We start from the raw sequence: 21,905 nt of genomic DNA on the forward strand, positions 1-21,905 counted from the left end.
TGTTCACAGGTTGGGGTGGGGTAGGGAGGAGCTGGGATCATATATATATATATCCATACCTATATGAACAGCCTATTTTCATGCAGCCTTTTGTGCTGTGGGGAATAAATAGCTGCTTCCACCGTCGACACTCCACACTTATTCTACTCAAAATGCAGAGAAGATTTACCACTGAAGAAAAAAAAGTAACCAGAAAAATTGTAGATGTTTTCCAAAAAATGACAAAATCAGGAAAAAAGGTTGCTGTGTCATAGAGGGTTAAAGCCTCCACCTTATGAGAATTTTAAATATATATTTTTTACATCATCCATTAACACATGTAAAAAAAAACAAAAAGAGTTAAAATATCAATGCAACTGTATATAACTATATATTAACTGAAATTCTTCCTGAACCCAGGATGCAGGGCCCCTCCTGTGGTGACACTTACTGCCTCATTGACATAACAAAACAGGCTGAGGACAGACGTTAGCTCAGATCCTGTGGGTCACATGACCCCTCTCTGGGTTTTATAGGTAAAACGTTCATTTAACACCTCTGTGGGACTTCTAGTGTTAATAACCAGTGATGTCATCAAAGTAAGGAAAATAAAATATAAATGTGGTTAAACTGAGGCTAAATCACCAGTTGTTAATTAGTGAGTGATAATTATTATAATTATGTCATAACCATGGACCACCTCACTCCCACCACGTGCACAGACTTATTGTTATTATTCCTGGGAACGTCCTATTGTTTATGTTCCCTTTATTTTTCTCTGTAAAAGTGGTGCTGCACGCTAAACCGTACAAGGGAGGGCGGGGCCAGACCCCTCAGCTTACCTTGGACACAAAAACTCATATATATCCGCCATCAGGTGGCGCTATAACCCTGGTCAACACGTTTTGGCCTATAACTCCCACACCATATGTCGCATATTTAAAAACTTCATATCCACAGATTCTCTGAATAGTGCTGAATCAGCTGAGCTGGGCCACGCCCATTTCTATGACAACACTGCAAATGACACGTTGGCTTGTGTCCTGACACACGCCCCAAGCCCGTCATCCTTCGTGACGTACTTCCATGATGTTTACAGAATGCCGATGTATTCTCCGCCCACCTTACTTATAGTAGGTGGGACTAGCAACGGTGGATGAATACATCTTTCATCAGCCAATCAGATTAGAAGAATGAGAAAGGACATCTGGATATGACGCATATCCCATAGTGAGACATCTCACTCATATTACTCAGAGAACTGAGGTTATGTAATTAACCTATAGTTTTGTTCTGTGCATTTATAAGTATTTATTCACTTTAAAACCTAATGCAAACACTGAAATATAAGTCAAGAATGAATCACGTTTGTTGGTTTATATTTCAATTGTTAGCTAGCACATGCTAGCACACACTAGCACATGCTATCACACACTAACACACGCTAACACACGCTAACACACGCTAACACACGCTAGCACATGCTATCACACACTAACACACGCTAGCACACGCTAACACACACTAACACACGCTTGCACACGCTAACACACGCTAACACACGCTGGCACACGCTAGCACACTCTAACACACGCTAACACACGCTAACACACGCTAGCACATGCTATCACACACTAACACACGCTAACACACGCTAACAGCAGATCATTTTCTTTGGACCTGCCTCAACAAACACGTTAGAAGTTGATGTTAGTAATTGTTATATATAGCCATACATTTAATTATAACAATAATTAGCATAATCATTTCCTTAGGTTTCGGCCATGAATTGTGATTGTGGTGCATCCCTAATATATATTGAAAATATGTTAGTCACAGATTTAGGATGTTTTTGGACTAAATGAGTGAGAATAACTCAGGATGAAATGAATCTATTACAGGATCAAACTAGCAGTTCATGATGAATGAAGGCTGTGTTTCCACATCGACTCAAATACCTTTTTATTCTGAAGAGGAATTTTTAGTAATGTAACCACGTAATATTAAGTCAAATACACTTGTTTAACCTCAAAGAAATGATGTAGAACACTAGTTGTTAAATGGTTAGCATTGTGTTTCTACAGTATCTACAACTGGTAGCCCCGCCCCCAAGTAAATGCACCAAAAACCTCAAAATTACCTCAAAAAACATAAATTATGAGAACAAAAATACACAAAATGACAAAGTGCACAAAGAACAACAAAAACACATTCATCTACTCTAAAGAAACACACAAATACACAAAATGACAAGGTAAAAAACAAAGCAAGAATAAAACTTATAAATCATATACTTTTATAAAACAAATGTAATGTATTACAAATGAAATCATACTTGGATAAAATTCACCAAATGAATCCAAACACGTGAAACAACAAGAGAACACACAAAATATCAGAAACACAATGACAACAAAAATCTACTAAATGACTCTATAAACCCAAACACAGTGTTTCCCTCCCTATCTATATATCTATATCTATATCTATAAACCAGAGCTGATGATGTCTATGAACTCGTTTTATTTCATACAATCTACTTTTGAGACAATTTTCAGTCAGAAATGATCAAATCTATGCAGCACCAGAATTATCACAGAAAGTTTAGCAGCACATCCCAGATGTCCCCCCCCCCCCCCCCCCCCCCCCTTCCAGAGCCGCTCTGATTGGCTCACGGGTTCTGTTCTCATTAGACTTCCTGTCACCATGGAGAGTTTGGATGAAGATGAGTCTATTAAACATTAAATTATACGTCTAGGTGTGAGTAGTAAACACACATAATGACTCTACAAACACACAACAATTACACAAACACACAAAATACACTAAAAACAATGTGTTCATGCTCTGATTGGTCATTATTCTAATGCTAACATGAATGTTGGTCATGTGACCCTCAGATCAGATACAGCCACATGTTTGTGGCCCCGCCCCCTGTAGTTGACCATCTGTGCTGACCTCAGTGTAGAGCTGTTTGTAGATTCCTTCTAGTTTACAGTAAATGATCTGACATGGTCTCATATACTTTTGATTGTTTTTTCTCTTCACTTTCACCATAAAGATCAATAAGTGAAGGTTCTGCTCTGATGGACAACGACTCCTCAGTGGGTTGAGTAGACCTTCAATAGACATATTCCAGATAAACAGAACATGTGCTGACACATGAAAAATAACTCATTTCTACATGATTTTATATCAATTAAATGAAAAAAAATTAGGCGTTTTCTTACTTCTTTCCAATATTTTTTTTACTTCATTGACAATAAACTATTCCAACAAGTTATGGCATCAGTCAATATGTCATTCTTTTCACCAAACTCTATATTCATTCTACAGAAAAAATGATAAAAATCCACCAAAATCATTGGATCTGTGATGATTTAATTATGAATTGGTGATCAACAGACCAACAGACACGTCTACTGACTGGTCTGTGCTGTGATAAAGGACTGACTGCAGTAAAAACAACAGACGGTGAGAAAATGTCATTCATTCAAAGACAAACAGGTCTGTAGTTGTGCACAACCTGTAGCCCCGCCCCCTGTTTGAACCAGATCTGTCTCTAGTTCCACAATGTGTGAAGGAAACAAGACAAACTACCACCATCTGACCAGCCTGTTGGAATGGTAGTAGATGTTATGGCGTTCATTCAGAACCTTCTATGACCTACAAGGACAGTACCTGAGGCAGCTCCTGGGAATCCTCCCAGAGAAGAGTGACTGGATATGATGGAGAACATCTACCTTTACCTGATGGAAAGATTCACTGAAGAAACTCATCAAATCATTCTTGGTGGAATCTTCTGTGATCCTGGTCACATTGTCCTCTTGTCAGCAGATGGTCAGGTTGAGCTTCCAGAACTTTGTTGAGAGAAACATGAGGAGGCAGATACCAGGATGTTAGCTTACTGCATACTCAGCAGATTCTGCACCACAAAGGGCTGTAGTGGCTGTGATGTGCATGTACTACATCACACACATGGATGGATGGGCTACAGGAGCTGTGGGTGAAGATGATGGATGTCTTCCTACCTGTTCATGCTATCACAGAAGCTCTGGCAGAGAAGGATGAAGTTGCTGCTTCAGATCTTACATCTCTTTTCCTCAGCACCTACTGTACATACTGAGCAGGTGTGACACAGTGAGCTATCTGTAGAGAAGAGGAAGAAGGCGGGGCTAAACACCTGTATGGTGACCCTGAGGAAAGCCTAGATGTTCAGGAAGAGCTTCTACCAGCAGTGATTCATGGTGTCACTGTATGACTTTAGTGTGAGCATCAAAGGAGACACCATGTCTGAAGATGTCTTCCTATCACACCTTCACTGAGCCCTGCATCAGTCGCTGTGTGTAGGCGGGCACACCTGTTAGCCCCGCCTACTCAGCTGTGGTAGATTAGTGGCAACAATGATGCTGAAAGAACCCTGTGCAACAGCAATGTGAAGTGTGGCATTGCACCAGGGACCCAAACACTTAAGCAGGCCATGTGTGACATATTGACTGAATAGTATACTGTATCTAATGTCTGCACTCATTTTTAAGTGCATTAAAAAAATCAAGAATCGAAATCTGAGTTTTTAGGCTAAATTGCCCAGCCCTAGAGTACATGCACTACAATGATGCTCACACTGTTTTTTTTAATATTTCCAGCAGAGCAGACGCTGAAATTATTGGTCCTTATAGTAGTCCATCATATCTCCATCATCATCATCACTAGAACTGTTCCTTCAAAACCAATAAGTCGTTTGGTGCTGAACCTTCTGATCTCAATAACTTCTGTTCCATCTCAAATCTCTCCATCAGTAAAACTCTTGAAAAAACAGTCTCCAGCCAACTTTACTCTCACCTATCCCATAATAACCTCTATGAACAGTCCCCGCCCCCTCCACTGTAACAGCACTCATAAAAATAACCAACGACCTCCTCGTGGCAGATGATTGTGGACTCCTCACCATGTGTTATTTAACACCATCTCTCACACCAAACCTTCTCAACAGATTAGCTTCCATCAGCATTAGCCACACCCCCTTAACTGCTTTAAATCTCTGTGGCCACACTCAGTTCATCCAGCTCAAACCCCTCCCCCATCACTACAGGTGTGCTCAGTCCTTCATTTAGCTCCTCCCCCTAGGCAATATCCTTCCCTTACTGACTGTATCACAGAAGTTAAATCATAATCTCCTAAAACTCTCCTCCTCCCCACAGGTTATCCTACAATAATATCACCCCCCCCCCCCCCACACTGCTGAGATCCTCGTCCACAGTTTCATCACTTCCTGTTTGAATGACTCATTCCTTCTCTTTGGTCTCCATAAACTCTAGTTAGTCCAGAACTCAAACCCCTCCCACATCACTCCTGTTCTCCACTGGTTCCACATTCACTTCTTCATCCACTTTAAGGTCCTTCTAACGTTTAAGACCATGCACCACACTGACCCCCCCCCCCCCCACACACACACACACTGTACTGTAAAGTGACGTGAAAGGCATGTATCTGTAATAGTGTTTCTGTTAATAACAGATGTTGTGACTCTGACATTATAAAGTGTGTGTGTGTGTGTGTGTGTGTGTGTGTGTGTGTGTGTGTGTGTGTGTGTGTGTGTGTGTGTGTGTGTGTGTGTGTGTGTGTGTGTGTGTCAACACTACATCACTTATTATTCATTAGCTCATCAAACCAACCAGTTTTCTCAGGCTCAACGTGTTGCGCTTCATAAAGTTCAAATTAAATTAGGTTTTTTTTCTTCGCTGCAGCTCAAGATTTATTGTTGATTTTATTCAGGTTTGTTGTTTACAGCTTTACAAACATGTAAATACACATATTTATTTATTCCTAAACATATTAATATGATTAAGAAACAGTGTCTGTTTATCATATTAATATAATAGATCCATCAGGTAGCTTTAATATTCAAAGGAACATGCACACACACATACACACACACACACACACACACACACACACACACACACACACACACACACACACACACACACACACACACACACACACACACACACACACACACACACACACACACACACAGACACATGCACACACACACACACACTTCCCTCTACAGATGCTCTATCATTATTTTTCTTGTATTGTCTAGTCCAGTGGTTCTCAACCTTGGGGTCATGAAACACTGGGAGGGGTCACCAGATGCCTTCAAGAAACTTAAGAATATTTTTTAAATAATTTCAGCCCATTTTTGCTTATTTTTATCCTTTTTCTGTAACTTCACCAAACTCACCATATTTTAACCTATTTTATTCACTTTTTATTGCCATATTTTTGCTCCTTTTAATATATTTTGCTACATTTCTGACACTTCTACATCACATTTTAATAACTTTTCTACACATTTTTTCATCATTTATAAACACTTTTACACCTAATGTCACATTATTGTCACTTTTAACTAGGCCTGGGCGATATATCGAATATACTCGATATATCGCAGCTTGTAGTCTGTGCGGTGTTGAAAATGACCATACCGTTAAACTCGCGGACTTTTTTTTTTTTTTTTTGATTTTTTTTTTTTTTTTTTTTTTTGAAATGTCATTGTAACCCACGTCATAAAGAAATGTATTATATTTATATTATTTAATTATATTATATTTAGCAGAAGTAAATTTATTATAACATCTACTCTTCAGTTATTTATATACAATATTATTTCACCGCACTAATAGACTGCACTGACGTCACTCATCCACACGCACACACGCCAGCCAATCACAGACCAGTATCCTAGTATAAACAGGAAGCATGAGATACGGGAGGAGAAGGCTTGAATACGCGAAACGATCAAGCAGCAGCTGAAAACGCAGCATATGAACGGTAGCACGCACACCCGGTGCTCAGCAGACAGCACTTTACTAACTGTGCAGACCAGCGGTTGTGCCTTGCACCTGACAAAAGGAGCGATCGGCAGCAGAACAGAGGACTTTGTATAGGCGACTCAGATTGCATCGGCCAGGTTTTTTAAACCCCCCATGGATCTAAAGATGGTGAACTACCCACGGAGATGACGTAGTGGACGGTGAACTGCAGGTCTACCAGAGCGGTAGGACCGCCGCACCGATCCTCTTACCAGGAACGCATGAACTTCAATCCTACCAGGGTGGTAGGATCAACTTTATTTAATTAGGTTCTCTTCCAGTGGACCAACCCAACGAACTTCAGTCCTACCAGGGTGGTAGGACTGACTTCATTTTTCGTTTGAGTGGAACTATTTTTTTTCCCCAGGCTGTGACGCCTTATGAACTGAGCTAAATCCCAGCGGGTGAACTGGAGTCTGTTTTGAGACCACTTTTGTTTATTATTATTTTCTGTAATATAATAAATCCATGGTACTTATTTTCTATAAACAACAAATTGTCTGTCTATTCTCTGCACATCTTAGTAATCATTCCCAACTCACACTTGAACCTAGAAACTAATCTCAGAGAAAAAATTTATTAACCAACAGTAAATGTACAATAGGCTACATCATCTTAATGACAACATGCACAAAAGGGCACTATTTGTTTTAAAATATTGTAGTGGCATTATGTACAAAAAGTGCACTTTAATTTTGTGTTTTGAAATGCCATGTGAGTTGCATCCTGCACTAATGTCTTGTTTTGAAATGTCTCTGTGACAATTTTGCACAGAACGTGCACTTTCTGTTGACAATTTTATGTTTGAGCCACTCACTGTTTAATAAATACAGTTATGTCAACTTTGACTTAGTTGTGATATCCCCTTTTTTGCATGAAAGTTTAAAATTGGCATATATTAATGCAGTATGATCAAGAATGTTTTAATGTAGACATATAGAATCATCATACTGGTGTGATTTTGTGCATCAAAGTGTTAATTCAAGGGTAATGCAAAATATCGAGATATATATCGTGTATCGTGACATGGCCTAAAAATATCGCGGTATTTATAAAAGGCCATATCGCCCAGCCCTACTTTTAACCTCTTTTCACCAGATTTCATGATTATTTTTTCCAACTTCACCACATTCACCATTTGTAATGTCCATTATTTACAGTTTAAACAAATTGTTCTAATATTAACACTTTAAACCATTTTTACCACTTTTTCTGTCTATTTTTATCCACTTTAATTTACAACTTTTAACCACATTCTGTGGTTTTTAAATCACATTTCACCTCCTTTTCCTCCATTTTTCTATTTCAGAATGTGAATCTCACTTTCTGCACTCATGGCCAACAGGAGGCTCTACATCCTTATCTTATAGGATTGACAACAGATCATCATTAGCTAGCTGTTAGCCTAGCCCGCTGGGACTAATTATTAACCAATCAGTGTGTAGAACACGTGGATGATTTAGTCACTTGTTAAATGTCAGCTTTGATAGATTCAGATTATCCAGATGATTTACATATCTATTGTATTCCACTCACACACTCATTGTTTAAAGATGAAAAAGAACAATTACTCTAACGCACATTATTGTGGCTGGTTAATAAATAAATCATGTAAAATAAATAGACAACATATGACTAATAGAAGTGTAGTTTAAAGCTGTGATATAAACACTAACTGTTCTATATTCTACTGTTATTACCACCAGACTCTGATTTACACCTTTAAAATGTCTGTTTCTAGGGATGTACAGATGAATCGTACGGCAGTTAACGATGGATTGATAGATATCACGATTCATATTCATACTTTTTTTAAACAGCAGATGGTGCTATTTATCCTTCTTTTGTTTGAACTACGTCACTTATGGTGTGTTTACACCAAACGCGTCGAAAAGCGGCAGGTGTACATTCACAAAATATGGGGGAACGCACATGTCCCGCCGCGTGTGCCGCTACGTGTGCCGCTACGTGTGCCGCTACGTGTGCCGCTACGTGTGCCGCTACGTGTGCCGCTACGTGTGCCGCTACGTGTGCCGCTACGTGTGCCGCTACGTGTGCCGCTACGTGTGCCGCTACGTGTGCCGCTACGTGTGCCGCTACGTGTGCCGCTACGTGTGCCGCTACGTGTGCCGCTACGTGTGCCGCTACGTGTGCCGCTATGTGTGCCGCTACGTGTGCCGCTACGTGTGCCGCTACGTGTGCCGCTACGTGTGCCGCTACGTGTGCCGCTACGTGTGCCGCTACGTGTGCCGCTACGTGTGCCGCTACGTGTGCCGCTACGTGTGCCGCTATGTGTGCCGCTACGTGTGCCGCTACGTGTGCCGCTACGTGTGCCGCTATGTGTGCCGCTACGTGTGCCGCTACGTGTGCCGCTACGTGTGCCGCTACGTGTGCCGCTGCGTGTCCCGCGCTTCCTGTGCGCCGTGTTTTGAAGCTTTCTGCATGGCGAACGTCCGGCGCCTCCAACGCAGATGACTTTTGGGTCATATCGTGACACGTCGACCAATCAGGAGCGTTCCCCAGCCGTGACGTATTCAGAATAATGAGAATTTAAAAAAACACAGACATTTCTGCAGACATAGAGCGTCTGGAGTTGTGGTCCTGGAGGAGACAGAAGTAGAGCTGAAAGCGACTCTCGTCCAATCACAGCTCTGGTGAATCTAGAAACCAAACCACTCTCTGGATAATGTACAGCTGATGAACGGTGGTCAGAGGGGGCGTGTTCAGTAAGGATCCACCCACACTTCTCTATAACCCTCTGACATCACAGATGACCAGAAACACCTTCTCATCACAATGTTCCACCACAGTCACTGTATGAATTATGAACATAACTGATCATAATATCATCTATTGTATGAACACCACTGGCAACAGAGAAGCCCCTCCCCTTGACGCATGTCTCGAGCGTCTTCGGCGCTGGTGACACGCATCGTTAATAAAGTTAGATCAAAATAAGTTAAAATATAACAATATGACAGATTCACTGAGTCTTATAAATGTGACATATTGTATTTATCAAAACACTTCATTTTGATTTAAAAAAATGTAGGAAGTGATTGTGTGTGTGTGTGTGTGTGTGTGTGTGTGTGTGTGTGTGTGTGTGTGTGTGTTGTGTTGTGTTGTGTTGTGTTGTGTTGTGTTGTGTTGTGTGTGTGTGTGTGTGTGTGTGTGTGTGTGTGTGTGTGTGTGTGTGTGTGTGTGTGTGTGTGTGTGTGTTGCGTGTTGCGTGTTGCGTGTTGCGTGTTGCGTGTTGCGTGTGCGTGTTGTGTTGTGTTGTGTTGTGTTGTGTTGTGTTGTGTTGTGTTGTGTTGTGTTGTGTTGTGGTGTGTGGTGTGTGGTGTGTGGTGTGTGGTGTGTGGTGTGTGGTGTGTGGTGTGTCGTGTGCGTGTGTTGTGTGTGTGTGTGTAGCAGCTCTCATGGACCACCCATGGTGGTGGTGGATGGTAACCATGGTGAGAATCCTGTTGGTCACCACCACATGTGGGCGACCGTGGCTCAGGTGGTAGAGGGTCGTCTTCTGATCGAGAGGTTGGGGGTTCGATCCCAGTACCTGACTATGTGTCGAAGTGTCCTTGGGCAAGACACTGAACCCTAAGTTGCTCCCAGTGGTCGACTAGTGCCTTACATGTCAGTCCTGTCCCACTGGTGAATGAGCTGATATGTAAAGCTTTGAGACTGTTTCCGTGGTGATAAAGCTCTATATAAATCATGTCTATTTAACATATGTCCTCTCCACCCTCCTCCTCTCCTCTCTGTGTAGACACACAGCTGCAGGTACAGTGTGTGTGTGTGTGTGTATGTGTGTGTGTGTGTGTGTTTCAGATTGTGTGTGTGTATGTGTGTGTGTGTGTGTGTGTGTTTCAGATTGTGTGTGTGTGTGTGTGTAGGTTCCTTTAGAACATAAAATATTAAATATACATCTTCAGTTGTAAATGACACAGAATGAAGTGTTTTATTCTTTTCATAAAGGATTTGGCTGAACACACACACACACACACACACACACACACAGTGTGTGAGCTTATAATAAACACAACTTTTTTACACTTATTGATAATGAAATGAAAAATCTATTGAAGTAATATTTAACAACTTGATTAATGATGATAATAAGCATCACATGTTTACAGCCCAGGGTCATTCACATGAATTCTGTATAGATATATCTATGATAGAGTGTTTACAGTAATAATAATAATACAGCGTTGTGACGGAATGACCAGGATATTGATTAGAACTTTGCTAAATGATTGAACTCTTTTAAAACTTTCTCTAGAACTAAATGAGAGGCGGAGCTTCACGTCTCCTTTATTGTTGTCTTTAATAACGTCCTGTGCCTCGCGCTGTGGGCGGGGTTAAATCTGTCTCCAGTGAGGGATTGGATCACATAGTGTTCAATGATCCAAATAAAGAAACACATTTAAAGTGTTATTTTAGTTTATGTTAAACTGTTAATAAAGCTTTATTATCACAGCTTGTCATTTAGTACAGACTACTTTATATTATTACACAAATAAAACTCCTATATTACTTTATTTGAATTTATTCTATAAAAAAGAAGACTTTATATTATTTGTTGTATTTTGATTTTGTGGTTTATCTGATGGTGTAATAGCTGAACTGGAGATCAGTTTATCTGGTGACACGTCACATCTGAACCATCCAATCACACGCTGTGTTGGTGATTCTCTCATTAATAATGTTTATGGATCATATTAAACATTCCTATGGGACTTCCTGTTATCTGATAGTAATGTAATCTGATCCTAATGTAATCTGATCCTAATGTAATCTGATCCTAATGTAATCTGATAGTAATGTAATCTGATCCTAATGTAATCTGATAGTAATGTAATCTGATCCTAATGTAATCTGATCCTAATGTAATCTGATAGTAATGTAATTTAATCCTAATGTAATCTGATAGTAATGTAATCTGATAGTAATGTAATCTAATCCTAATGTAATCTGATAGTAATGTAATCTGATCCTAATGTAATCTGATAGTAATGTAATCTAATCCTAATGTAATCTGATAGTAATGTAATCTGATAGTAATGTAATCTGATCCTAATGTAATCTGATAGCAATGTAATCTGATCCTAATGTAATCTGGTAGTAATGTAATCTGTTCCTAATGTAATCTGATCCTAATGTAATCTGGTAGTAATATAATCTGATCCTAATGTAATCTGATCCTAATGTAATCTGATAGTAATGTAATCTGATCCTAATGTAATCTGATCCTAATGTAATCTGATAGTAATGTAATCTGATCCTAATGTAATCTGATCCTAATGTAATCTGATTTTAATGTAATCTGGTAGTAATGTAATCTGATCCTAATGTAATCTGATCCTAATGTAATCTGGTAGTAATGTAATCTGATCCTAATGTAATCTGATCCTAATGTAATCTGATTTTAATGTAATCTGGTAGTAATGTAATCTGATCCTAATGTAATCTGATTTTAATGTAATCTGGTAGTAATGTAATCTGATCCTAATGTAATCTGGTAGTAATGTAATCTGATCCTAATGTAATCTGATCCTAATGTAATCTGATTTTAATGTAATCTGATAGTAATGTAATCTGATCCTAATGTAATCTGATTTTAATGTAATCTGGTAGTAATGTAATCTGATCCTAATGTAATCTGATCTTGTTGTTCAGCTTTAATGTTGTAGAGTACTAACAGTCAGAGTTAAAGGTTTCTCCAGTGCAGCCTTGGGGGGGGTTGTACTGATCCTGTTTCACCTCGTTAGCAGCGTGCTAATGCTAATGCTAATGAGACACTGTGTGACTGTGTGGGTGGCATGTTTATCACCTCTGACAGTGTGTTAATGAGCATCTGTTATAGATGTCATTCTACTCATACTGTATATTATTATATTTATCATTATCAGGAGATAAATCTTTATTCTGATATATTCTAACTTTCTTACACACTGTTTGAACTCATAAACCACAATCACCTGCACATTTATTCATTTATCACCAGGAAAAGTGACAAATAATAGAAAATACCAATGAAACAAAACTTCTTATATTTATTATGTAGTGCTATAAGTTTATTTATTTATTCATTTATAAGATTAACCATTGAGATGAAACATCTCGTTTTAAAGGAAGTCCTCAGTAGTGTTCAAACAAGAAGAGATGTACACACACACTACACACACACACACACACATTACATTACATGTACTCTTTGTTGACAATGACAGAGGTCAAATGTTTCCTGTAAGTCTTCATAAGTTTTTCACACACTGTTGCTGGTATGTTGGTCCATTCCTCCATGTAGATCTCCTCTAGAGCAGTGATGTTTTGGTGCTGTCGCTAGGCAACACGGACTTTCAACTCCCTCCAAAGATTTTCTATGGGGTTGAGATCTGGAGACTGGCTAGGCCACTCCAGGACCTTGAAATGCTTCTTACAAAGCCACTCCTTTGTTGCCAGGGTGATGTGTTTGTGATAATTGTGGTGCTGAAAGACCAGCCACGTTTCATGGTCAATGTCCTTGTTGATGGAAGGAGGTTTTCACTCAGAATGTCACGATACATGGTCTCATTCATTCTTTCCTCTACACGAATCAGTCGTCCTGGTCCCTTTGCAGAGAAACAGCCCCAAAGCATGATGTTACCACCCCCATGCTTTACAGTTGGTATGGTGTTCTTTATCCTCCAAACACAACGAGTTGAGTTTTTATCAAAAAGTTCTATTTTGGTTTCATCTGACCATATGACCTTCACCCAATCCTGTTCTGGATCATCTAAATGTTCTCTAGCAAACTTCAGACAGGTCTGGACATGTAGTGGCTTAAGCAGGAGGACACGTCTGGTACTGCAGGATTTGAGTCCCTGGTGGCGTAGTGTGTTACTGATGGTGGTCTTTGTTACTTTGGTCCCAGCTCTCTGCAGGTCATTCACTAGGTCCCCCCGTGTGGTTCTGGGATTATTGCTCACCGTTCTTGTGATCATTTTGACCCCACGGGGTGAGATCTTGGAGCCCCAGATGGAGGGAGATTATCAGTGTCTTGTATGTCTTCCATTTTCTAATAATTGCTCCCACAGTTGATTTCTTCACACCAAGCTGTTTACCTATTGCAGATTCAGTCTTCCCAGCCTGGTGCAGGTCAACAATTTAGTTTCTGGTGTCCTTTGACAGCTCTTTGGTCTTGGCCATAGTGGAGTTTGGAGTGTGACTGTTTGAGGTTGTGGACAGGTGTGTTTTATACTGATAACCAGTTCAAACAGGTTCCATTAACACAGGTAACGAGTGGAGGAGGAGCCTCTTAAAGGAGAAGTTACAGGTATGTGAGAGACAAATCTGGCTTGTTTGTAGATGACCAACTACTTATTTTACTGTGGGATTTATCAATTAATTCATTAAAAATCCTACAATGTGATTTTCTGGATTTTTTCTTCTCATGTTGTCTCTCATAGTTGAGGTTTATCTATGACGTAAATTACAGACCTCATCTTTATAAGTGGAGAACTTGTACAATTGGTGGCTGAATAAATACTTTTTTGCACCACTGTATAGAGGTTATAGAGGTTATAGAGGTTATAGAGGTTATAGAGGTTATAGATGTTATAGAGTGGATAGAGGTAGAAGATCATCCAATCAGAGAGGGTTTTATAATTAAATTAGTTTTCTAATTAATTTTTTGGTCCTAGGAACAATAAAGAATGTTTGAGATTTGTGTCTCAGATTATAGGAATATCTAAAATGGATTAAATATTGTTTCATATAGTCAGGATAACTAAAATGAATGAATTTAAAGTAACCAATGAAGCAGTAAACCAGGCCAGATGTTGATCCAGCAGACAGTGGTGGGTTCTAAACCTGAACAGACTCTTATAAACAACACTGAGTGACTGCAGATTATCATCAATTATATCACTGTAATCTATAATAGGAAGTAGGAATTGAGTAATAATCTGTTTTTGTACGAGGAAAATAAAGCAATACATTGACTGATAAAGTCATTTCAAACAAAGTGTGATTTTGTTTGTAACAGAATAAATATGAGGTAAAAGAGAGTAAAGCATAAGACCTAGATATGGTTCTACTGTAATAATATTAAGTGAGATTTTGTTTGATTAAGTAGTAGTTTATGATCTTGAAACCATAGCTGCATTGTATCAAAGTCATGTTGAAGTAATGGCTGAATATCACTGATGTCAGACTTTGAGCAGTAAATTACTGTATCGTCTGCATAAAGCTCTATATATATATATATATATATATTTATATATATGTGCAGGTGAGAGGAAGATCATTGATGAGGATTGTGAACAAAAGAGGACCAAGTGATGAACCCTGAGGCACACCTCTATCTATACCCTGAACATCTGAGTAGCTACTGTACCTTTAAAGAAAACACATTGTTGGTGATGATGTAGATATGAGTTGAACCAGAGAAGAGTTACCGTCATGGTGACTTCATTTTCTGTTCACAAATAAACACCTCGTCATCATCAGGTGTCCAGAACAGCAGAGTGACAGAGTCACAGGATATAGCTAAGCATAGTGTAAACCATCTCACTGAGCTGCAGCACTGAAGTCTGGATAAATGTGACCCTAAACCTTAGAGAAATATAAAATCAAAACTTCATCATGATTGGTCTTGGTTCTGCTCTGGGATCCACAGGATTACGGTGCATCCGTTCAATCACCAGCAAAGACGTGAAATGGTCTTGGATAAATAGTTGAGAGAGAAATTGACCAACCAAACCGATCATGTCCCGGTCCTCGGAGTTCTCAGGCACCTGAAGAAAGTGAAGGTTCGAGGCCCTGCTGCGGTTTTCAGCGTCCTCTAACTTCTACTAAAGATTTAGTTTCTCAGTAACTTCACGTGTGTCTCCAGGTTAGTGACTCTGACTTCCAGCTGGTTTACTTTAGTTCCCAGTGACGCTACTTTGAATGTTATACATTTTTGTGTCAAAATGAGACCGCATGTCTTCACTTCCTGTAGCGCGTCCAGCAGCGACTTGTTGGTGACGGATACAGTCATGGCAGGGCCGTGAATGATCAAACTGTTGCTAGTATTGGTTAAAGAAACAAGCGCAGTATTTGTAACACATGGTGATAAAAGATGAGACAAGGTGAGTAGATCATAAAGTTGAACATATTATAGACTGAGTTTCACAGGAAGTCACACCAGCAGCGTTGCTCTGTTATAAACAAAAACACTGAACACGTTGTTTTTTTCTCTCCTTAAATAATAATATTTATCCAGTCAGTTTGTTTATTTGTCACACATGGCGTGTTCGCAGCATGTTGGAGTTAGCACTGTCCGAGTGTCCGTGCTAGCTATCCATGCTAGCTCTCTGCGCTAACTGTCTGTGTTAACTGTCCATGCTAGCTGCTACATGTGTAGCATTAAGGCTACAAAGCTCTGTGCTACTATTCTCCCGTCTCGTTAATGTTAGTCTGTAATTAATAAATCACAGTGAAGTCGTGGCTTGTTTCACAAACAGAACGTCACACTTGTTTTTGCAAAACTGCTAAACCTCATTATTACATCACATGAAAGCGTTACGTGTTAGCATTAGCATACACCTCACTATACGGTACGTTTAAAGTGCAGATCAGTGGTTGACAGAGCGTGGAACATGTGACAGTTGCATGTTCTCTCTGATCTGAGCTCAACAAACACGTGTTTCTCTGAGTGGATCTATTCAGTTATGAATATGAATATTAATGAAATGACTTTAAAGCTCAGATTATCCTGTTGATTGACAAATAAAACATTTTAAAGTGTAATTACAACCTGGGGGTGTGTCTGACCTGCCACTAAGAGAGGAAATGAGAAATTACCTTGATTATGGGCGGGGCTTCCTGATTAGTTAAGCCACGCCCATTCTGTACTCCAAAAAACAATGTATGCTATGCTAACTAGCTACTCATTACTAACTATAGCTCTCTGTTCACTATTCTATCAGTCCATTCTACTCACACTGATTGTATAGTCCACAGGTGATAGCTTTATAGGAGGGGGCGGAGCTAACAGTGATGCATGATGGTCCAATGACGTCACAGAATCTTGTGATTCTTTCATAATTTATAAATGTCATCAATAAATTACAGTTTATTACGTCATTCTTTTATTTTTTATTTGATGTAAAAACAAAGTAAAGTCTGTTTCTATTATTGATGCTAGGGATGAAACCATTTATCCCGATAATTTTAAGTATTTATCATGATAACAATAAAAATCATGGTAAATAAAAACTATAAATAAATTTAAAAATTCACAACATAGTGTAAACAGGTTCTTTACAAACATAAATAAATGTTAATAAATCAACATTAGATATATTTAAAAAGGCTACAATAACTGCTGACTCATAGAGTTCATGAGCTGATATTTTATGGAATATATTAGTGCATATGGATCACTCTATTAGTGCTATTGTATGTAATTCATTTATTTTTTTAAACACATGAAAAGCAAAAATAACTCCATTAATGTTTTTACTGTTGATGAATCTTGTTTCATTTATCTGATAATGAGTTACATAAAGTTATGTTAATAAATAACTATGATTTCCTATAATTAAACCAGATCAAGCTGATGATGTAATCATTCAGTATATTTATGTGTAATAATATCAATAGTTACATTAGCTTAATGGGACCAGCTTTGTCTGTGAACACGTGAAATATCATTAAAAATATTGTGTTTCACAAGTTGGGACGAATGAATAGTGACATTATTTATGCTGATATTTATTTCACACAATGTGTGACATGTTTATCTTTTATTCTTCCATAAAAGTGTTAAATCTGACCATAAATAAATCTATGGTTCTCTGTGGTTTTATTTGGTCTATTATTACTAATATGGAGTGGTTAGCATTAGCTATTAGCTCAGTCTGTGTGTTAGCTTAGCATAGTTAGCTTTAGTTGAGTTTCCAGTTCATAATGGTTGCTACAGGTTCATCTCTGTCTCTGTGTTTGTAGAACTTTAGGTGGATCTGATGGAGGAACTAGGATTGGTTTACTTTGTTTATGTTTATCTGGTTTTAACCCAGTAGTGGTTTATGATGTATCGTAGCATAGTAGCTTCAGGTAGCCATGACGATCACCTCACACACACAGACAGCGGTGTGTGCGGGGAACTTCCATAAACAACGTTCTGCTCCAGAAAATAATAAGTTGTTGATAAACAGGGACAGTTTTGTTCCATGGAACAAGGTTTTTTTGGGGCATTCTCGGCTAAATTAAGGGACAAATGACACTCGCTAATTTCAGACATGAGAATTTATCCTTTATATCGAGGGATGATAAATTCTTACCGGTGAGAATGATTTTGACGATAAATCAAACGATAAAATATTGCACATTCCTAATCGATGCTGTGTTTGTGTTGTGGTCTTTCCAGGGGACACAAACGTAAACACGACAACGTAAAGGACGACGACGAAGAGAAAGACCAGCGTGAGGAAGACGAGGAATCGTCCAAAGACTCAAACGAGGATGAAGAAGGAAGCAGCTCAGAGGCCGACGAGATGGCGGCTGCTTTGGAGGCGGAGCTTAATGACTTCATGTGACTGTGTTCAGCTCAGAGCCGTTTAACGTGGTACGTGTGTGTGTGTGTGTGTGTGTGTGTGTGTGTGTGTGTGTGTGTGTGTGTGTGTGTGTGTGTGTGTGTGTGTGTGTGTGTGTGTGTGTGTGTGTGTGTGTGTGTGTGTGTACAGACTAAACGGCCTCACTGTAAATAACGCTGTGTTTTCTAGCATCAATGTTTAGATTTTTGGGCAGAATTTCTTTGATGGCGACATTTTATTGTAAAATATAAACATGTAAGACAATAAATTTGATAAATGGAGTTTTTCTATGTGAAGTTTTATAAAGACGTGAGAGAAACGATGCTGATTGTATTTTGCCAAAGACTTTGCAGAGGTTTTGATAAGAGCAGCTAAATATTTTAAACTTCCACTTCTTTCAGGTGTTTAAAGATGTGTTGAAGCTTCAGACGTCGACTTGTTTTGTAAACTTAACTCAATGTTTGTGTGTTTACGTTCATTGATTTCTGACTGTGAAGCTAACACTTCATCAAGCTATGCTAACATTTGTAGCATAGTGTGTTTAATTAAAAATAAACCCTTATCTTTACACTTTTCCTCTCATTGAGTCTCAGAAAATAATAGTGTGTGTGTGTGTGCGTGCGTGCGTGCGTGCGTGCGTGCGTGCGTGCGTGCGTGTCCTTCTCTGTGTGTGTGTGTGTGTAATATTCACTGTTTCCAGAAATGATCAAAGTGTTTGATCACGTGTTATTTCTGCTACAAAGACGTAAACGAGGATGAAAATGAGGAAACATATTCTTATCGTGTCAATGTGTTCATTAATGAAGCGTGAAATGGTTTTTATGTCAAACCTGCTCAGAATAGATTTATATGTTATACGTTATTATTATATATTTATATATATATATTATTCTCCTCAGGGAAAAATACATCATATACTGTATGATCAACTATGAAGTCATGTAGTTTATTGATCCTTGTCCCATTATTCACATTTTAGTCTAAATATATGACGTGGAGATGCCTTCAAGAAAATAAGATTTCTATTTTATTTTTTAACAATTTCAGCCCATTTTTGCTTATTTTTACCATTTTTCTACATCTACACCAAACTCACCATATTTTAACATATTTTCATCACTTTTTCTTGCCATATTTTTCTCCTTTTAATGTATTTTTGCTACATTTCTGACACTTCTACATCACATTTTAATGAGTTTCTACACATTTTTTCCACTTTCCAGACATGTTCATCACTTATAAACCATTTCTATCACTTTTACACCTAATGTCACATGTTGATCCATTATTGTCACTTTTAACCTCTTTTCATCATATTTCAGGATTATTTTTACCAATTTAACCACATTCACCATTTATCATGTCCATTATTTACCAGTTTAAAGTAATTGTTCCAATATTGACACTTTGAACCATTTTTACCACTTTTTCTGTCTGTTTTTATCCACTTTAGATTACAACTTTTAACCAAATTCTGTAGTTTTTAAAATCTCATTTCACCACCTTTTCCACCTTTTCTGGTCACTTTGATCCATTTTATTAGTGATTAAAACCAGGATTTCCATCTTTAAGATGACTATAATAATAATAATAAACGATAACAGTGGATATTATTCAGATGAATAAATAAATGTGGTTATCACAGATTCATAGAACAATGGACCATCATTTTACTGACTTTATGGATGGACCCCAAAAATCTCTCCTTTATTCCCCCTTATAGATGGTCCTGTCTCCACATGACTGTGTATTAATATTAATTTAACAGTTACTAATTATTTGGTTGTTGAATATTAACTGTTATTCTGACCCCGAGGGATTCATCTCATAAATCCTCATTTACGTTCTGTTTGGAAAAATGTAGTTTGTTTTGTTTTTCCTCAGATCTATGTGTCCATATGTTCCTGTTACTGTAATATATTACAGTAATATATTACAGTAATATGTTACTGTAATATATTACAGTAATATGTTACAGTAATTTACAGTAATATATTACAGTAACATATTACTGTAATATATTACTGTAACATATTACAGTAATATATTACAGTAATATGTTACTGTAATATATTACAGTAATATGTTACAGTAATTTACAGTAATTTACAGTAATATGTTACAGTGATATGTTACAGTAATATATTACAGTAATATATTACAGTAATATGTTACAGTAATATATTACAGTAATATATTACAGTAATATATTACAGTAATTTACAGTAATATATTACAGTGATATGTTACAGTAATATATTACAGTAATATATTACTGTAATATATTACTGTAATATGTTACAGTAACATATTACAGTAATATGTTACAGTAATATATTACAGTAATATATTACAGTAATATGTTACAGTAATATGTTACAGTAATATGTTACAGTAATATGTTACAGTAATATATTACAGTAATATATTACAGTAATATGTTACAGTAATATGTTACTGTAATATATTACAGTAATATGTTACAGTAATATATTACAGTAATATGTTACAGTAATATATTACAGTAATATGTTACAGTAATATATTACAGTAATATGTTACAGTAATATGTTACAGTAATATGTTACAGTAATATATTACAGTAATATGTTACAGTAATATGTTACAGTAATATATTACAGTAATATGTTACAGTAATATATTACAGTAATATGTTACAGTAATATATTACAGTAATATATTACAGTAATATGTTACAGTAATATGTTACAGTAATATGTTACAGTAATATATTACAGTAATATGTTACAGTGATATGTTACAGTAATATGTTACAGTAATATATTACAGTAATATATTACAGTAATATGTTACAGTGATATATTACAGTAATATGTTACAGTAATATGTTACAGTAATATGTTACAGTGATATGTTACAGTAATATATTACAGTAATATGTTACAGTAATATGTTACAGTAATATATTACAGTAATATGTTACAGTAATATATTACAGTAATATGTTACAGTAATATATTACAGTAATATATTACAGTAATATATTACAGTAATATGTTACAGTAATATATTACAGTAATATATTACAGTAATATGTTACAGTAATATATTACAGTAATATGTTACAGTAATATGTTACAGTAATATATTACAGTAATATGTTACAGTGACTGCAGACAGACGATGTCCTGTGAAGGTAATAAATATTGTTTCTTCCTACAGGGTCACATGGTTGTATAAACGCTACATGTTACTGTAGGAGTGACTTTAATAAAGATCAAAGGAAACGTGCTGTAGTATAATTTAGTCTGAATGACAAACATTTAAAACAAACTAAGTCACTTTTTCACCTTAATAAATCCTTATTGTCTCTGTGAGGGTCATACAGATGTTTATGGGGTAATTGAGGGTCTTTTTTGTAATTGTTTTGTATATTTGGATTTCTTTTTTTTTTGTATGTTTCATGTGTTGTGTGATTTTTTTGGTGGTGATTCAGGGAGGG

General features: G+C 37.4%; 1 protein-coding gene and 1 long non-coding RNA gene across 2 annotated transcripts in view; one reads left to right on the forward strand and one right to left on the reverse strand.

Moving 5' to 3' along the window:
* ctdp1 (CTD (carboxy-terminal domain, RNA polymerase II, polypeptide A) phosphatase, subunit 1) overlaps positions 1 to 18,845 on the forward strand; it is a 139,340-nt gene extending 120,495 nt beyond the window's left edge. Inside the window, 1 exon segment of the mRNA XM_028461289.1 lies at positions 18,256 to 18,845. Coding sequence (XP_028317090.1) covers positions 18,256 to 18,424 — 169 coding nt within the window. The 3' untranslated portion in view covers positions 18,425 to 18,845.
* Positions 4,736 to 13,213, reverse strand: LOC114472156 (uncharacterized). The gene is made up of 3 exons (XR_003675063.1): positions 13,066 to 13,213; positions 5,439 to 5,442; positions 4,736 to 4,751 (listed from the first exon to the last, which is right to left on the reverse strand). It is a non-coding gene; the product is annotated as an uncharacterized LOC114472156 (long non-coding RNA).
* Positions 18,846 to 21,905: the final 3,060 nt, after the last annotated feature.

This window comes from Gouania willdenowi, chromosome 11 (genome assembly GCF_900634775.1).
Source record: "Gouania willdenowi chromosome 11, fGouWil2.1, whole genome shotgun sequence".
Taxonomy (NCBI): Eukaryota; Metazoa; Chordata; class Actinopteri; order Blenniiformes; family Gobiesocidae; genus Gouania; species Gouania willdenowi.